The sequence below is a fragment of the Choristoneura fumiferana genome, chromosome 17 (genome assembly GCF_025370935.1).
Source record: "Choristoneura fumiferana chromosome 17, NRCan_CFum_1, whole genome shotgun sequence".
NCBI classification, from domain to species: Eukaryota; Metazoa; Arthropoda; class Insecta; order Lepidoptera; family Tortricidae; genus Choristoneura; species Choristoneura fumiferana.
In genome coordinates this window covers 10,396,322-10,400,298 of record NC_133488.1, presented here as the reverse complement: position 1 = coordinate 10,400,298, position 3,977 = coordinate 10,396,322, and the positions used below count along the sequence as shown (strand labels likewise).

The 3,977-nt window shown below is 39.8% G+C and overlaps 2 protein-coding genes across 2 annotated transcripts in view; both read left to right on the top strand.

The window, feature by feature from the left end:
* Positions 1–343: 343 nt before the first annotated feature.
* Positions 344–1,021, top strand: LOC141437179 (uncharacterized). Its single transcript, XM_074100439.1, has one exon. It carries the CDS (start codon positions 344–346, stop codon positions 1,019–1,021), a length of 678 nt encoding a protein of 225 aa, XP_073956540.1.
* A 233-nt stretch (positions 1,022–1,254) lies between these two features.
* The window catches only part of LOC141437178 (uncharacterized), a 64,525-nt gene continuing 61,802 nt past the window's right edge, over positions 1,255–3,977 (top strand). The window contains exons 1-2 of the mRNA XM_074100438.1: positions 1,255–2,671; positions 3,251–3,841. Coding sequence (XP_073956539.1) covers positions 1,255–2,671; positions 3,251–3,841 — 2,008 coding nt within the window. The remainder of the gene's footprint in view (positions 2,672–3,250; positions 3,842–3,977) is intronic.

Below are 3,977 nucleotides of genomic sequence, written 5' to 3'. Positions count from 1 at the left end.
AATAAACGCGAGCTTTTATAACGACGTAGTGCCCACCGCGTGTGTAGATGTGGTAAACAGTAATGTGAAACCTGCGCAAATAAGAGTCTTATTAGATACAGGCTCGACCGCGAATTTTGTTACTGAGGTTTGTTGTAAACGATTGAACTTACAAATTAATTACCAACCCTCGTCCGTACACGGAATAGGTATGAGTGTGAAACCTGTGCTCGGTTATACGGTGATAGTGTTTCGATCTCGAACGGATTCTCGCTGTCAATATTCAATCAAAGCCGCTGTTGTGGAGCAAATCACAGGTAATTTACCTACCACTCGTTTAAATACAAACGTCTTGCAATATTTCATGAATATACCGCTCGCTGACGAATTGTTTTACGTGCCATCCGAGATCGATTGTGTTATCGGATCGGGACTGTTCCCGCACTTGCTGTTATCAGGCAAGGTCACTCACCCCGAAACACGTGTCATCGCGATGCAGTCTACTTTAGGCTACATAGTCATGGGCGAAGCGGAAAGCGATTTGTATTCGTCACAAAACTCGAGTGTTTCGTGTCACGCGTTTATAGAAAATAGTGATGTTAATTTAAATAATATGGTGCAAAAATTCTGGAATTTGGAATCCTTACCTGCGCGCAAAATATTAAGTCCGGAAGAGCAACAATGCGAAAAACTATTCAATGAAACCATATCCCGCGAATCTGATGGTAGATATGTTGTCTCTTTGCCATTCTCTGATGACCCGCGACAGTTAGGTGACTCATACAAAACCGCTAAACGCCGCCTCTTATCGCTTGAACGCAGACTAGACTCTGACCCGAACTTACGATTGGGCTATAATGCCACAATGCAAGATTATATGGATAAAGGATATTTAGAGAAAGTTTCTGAACCGCAAGCTCCCACTCTCGCTTATCACATACCTCACAGAGCAGTATACCGCCCTGATAAAGATACCTCGAAAATTCGAATTGTATTGGATGCTAGTGCCAAAACAACCTCTGGCAAAAGCTCAATGACATAGTACACTGTGGTCCTAACTTACAAACAAACATATTTGACTTACTAGTGAATCTGCGCATCTTTGCTGTTGCTATCTCGGGAGATCTGGAAAAAATGTATTTTCAATTAAAATTAATCACAGAACACAAATCGTTTCAAAGAATATTATTCAGATTTCATGCAGACCGCGATCCTATTGAAACCTATGAGTTTCAACGAATTTCATTTGGACTAAAATGCTCACCTTACCTTGCTATGCGTGTCGTTCGCCAACTTGCACTCGATGAGGGTCAAAATTATCCCGAAGCTGCTCGAGTTGCCCCGCTCTACTCATACATGGATGACTTTATTCACTCAGTCCCTTCACCAGACGAAGCGCTTCAATTATATGATCAGCTGGTCAAAATGTTTGCCAGTGGTGGTTTCAACCTCACTAAATTCATATCAAATTCACCTCAGTTTTTGCAAAATATACCTGTAGAATCGCGTGCCTCAAAGAATTTAAATTTTGACTCTGAATCAGAAACAAAGTTAGTAGGACTTCGATGGGACCCAGTTACAGATTGTTTCACTTTTAAAGTTGATGTCTCTGAAAATGGAAAATGTACTAAACGTTTTATTCTGTCAAAGACTGCTGCTCTCTATGACCCTTTAGGTCTGCTCGCTCCTCTCACAGCTTATATGAAACTTTTGGTACAAGAATGCTGGAAACGTGATTTGTCCTGGGATGATGATACTCCTAGCGACATTCAGAAAATTTGGACTCAGATCCAGAATGAGCTCTCTAACCTGTCTCAAATAAAAATACCTAGGCATGTAGGTGTATTTCCCTGTTCAGAAATCACACTTGTAGGTTTTGCTGATGCAAGTGAAAAATGTTATGGTGCTGTCATATATTTAAGGATAGGCTCACTTACCTCGCCCGCTTCCAGTGTGTCGCTGTTATGCGCTCGCTCGCGCCTCGCCCCGCTCAAGAAAATAACCCTCGCACGTCTCGAGTTGTGCGCCGCTCATCTCCTCGCTCAGCTTGTACAGGCCGTTCTTAAAGTATTTAATGCCAGATGCAAAGTTAATAATATTATTGCATTCTCAGACTCCACCATTACTTTAGCATGGATTCATTCCTCTCCCCACAGATGGCAAACCTTCATAGCCAATAGAACTTCTGCTATCCAAGAAATTATTGCCCCTCAATTTTGGCACCACATACCTGGTCATGAAAATCCGAGTGATTTAATTTCACGTCCTGTCACTCCAAACAAATTGATAGATAACCATACTTGGTTCCAAGGTCCACAATGGCTTTCTCTATCTCATGATCAATGGCCTGTGAGCTCATTTGACAAAGACAATATACCCACTGTCATGCCAGAATCAAAATCTGTATCTTTACTACAAACTATTAATCCGGAATTAAATACCCCGCTTGTGTCACTTACTGAGCGCTTGTCCAAGTGGACCAAATTGATAAATACAATTGTGTATGTTTTAAGATTTGCTAAAATTCTCAAGAATAAAGGATGCATAACTGTCTCAGAACTCGAGTTAGCTGAAACTCATTTAATAAAAGCTGTACAAAATAAACACTTTGCCTCGGATATCAATGACATAAAAACTAATAAACCTCTCCGCACTCCCATGAGAAAATTAAACGCTTTTATTGATAATGAAGGTATCCTTCGTGTTGGTGGACGCTTACATAACGCTCCAATGGCTTATGAACAAAAGCACCCTGTACTTATACCAGCTAAAAACAAAATAGCTTCTATGTTAGTTGAACACTGTCATCGTATAAACCTCCACTCGGGACCTAGCTTAGTCCTTGGTCTTTTAAGACATAAATATTGGCTACTGCCAGCTCGTAGTTTGGTCCGTAGAGTAATTCACGCATGTAATAAATGTTTCAAACATAAACCCAAAGAATTACACCCTTTGATGGGTAATTTACCCGAGTTTCGCGTTACTCAACAAAAATGTTTTTCAAAATGCGGAGTTGACTATATGGGTCCTATCTATATCACGCTAGGTAAAAAACGCGGAATCAAAAGCCAAAAGGCTTATGTATGTTTATTTGTGGATTTAATTTCTAAAGCCATTCATTTAGAGCTAGTCTCTGACTTGTCAACTGAAATGTACATTGCTGCTTTCAAACGCTTCATTTCCCGCCGCGGCCCTGTCGCTCTCATTCTCAGCGATGGTGGAAAAAACTTTATAGGTGCTCGAAATCAATTTAATGAGATTTACTCCATAGTCTGCTCTGACGAATTTAATAAGGCAGTTATTCGTGAGTTAACTCCACAAAAAATTGAGTTCAAAATTAACCCGCCTTATGCGCCCCATATGGGAGGACTGTGGGAAGGAAACATTAAACAGGTTAAAACTCACTTGTCCAAAGCTATTGGTTCCCAAATTTTGACTTACGAAGAGTTAAATACTGTCCTTGTTCAGATCGAAGCACTTATGAACTCTAGGCCTTTATGTGTCCTTAGCAGCGACCCTTCAGAGCCATTAGCTCTCACTCCCTCACATTTTTTAAATTTAACCCCATTAAAGTACATTCCAGCTGTAAACTTAGATGACATTTCTATAAACCGCTTGCAAAGATATAAACTAATTGATAAAATGGTCCAATCTTACTGGCAGAGATGGCACATTGAATATCTTACCTCATTACAGAGTCGTGAAAAATGGAATACTATTTCCAATCCTGTTAAAAAGGGTCAGGTTGTAATTGTCAGAGAAGAAAAACTTCCACTTCTCTGTTGGCCCCTTGCCGTGGTTGAGGAGACTTACCCTGGTAATGATGGCATTACCAGAGTTGTTAAAGTTAAAACTAAGACTGGTACTTATATACGCCCTGTGGTACGTGTATGTCCACTTCCCACTCAATAATAATCACCAAATATCACCTTAGTATTCTTAATATGTAAAAAAAAAAAAAAAAAAAAAAAAAAAAAAAAAAAAAAAAAAAAAAAAAA

Coding starts and splice junctions, on each gene's coding strand:
- LOC141437179 (XM_074100439.1), top strand. CDS start 344: ATGAATATACCGCTCGCTGACGAATTGTTTTACGTGCCATCCGAGATC.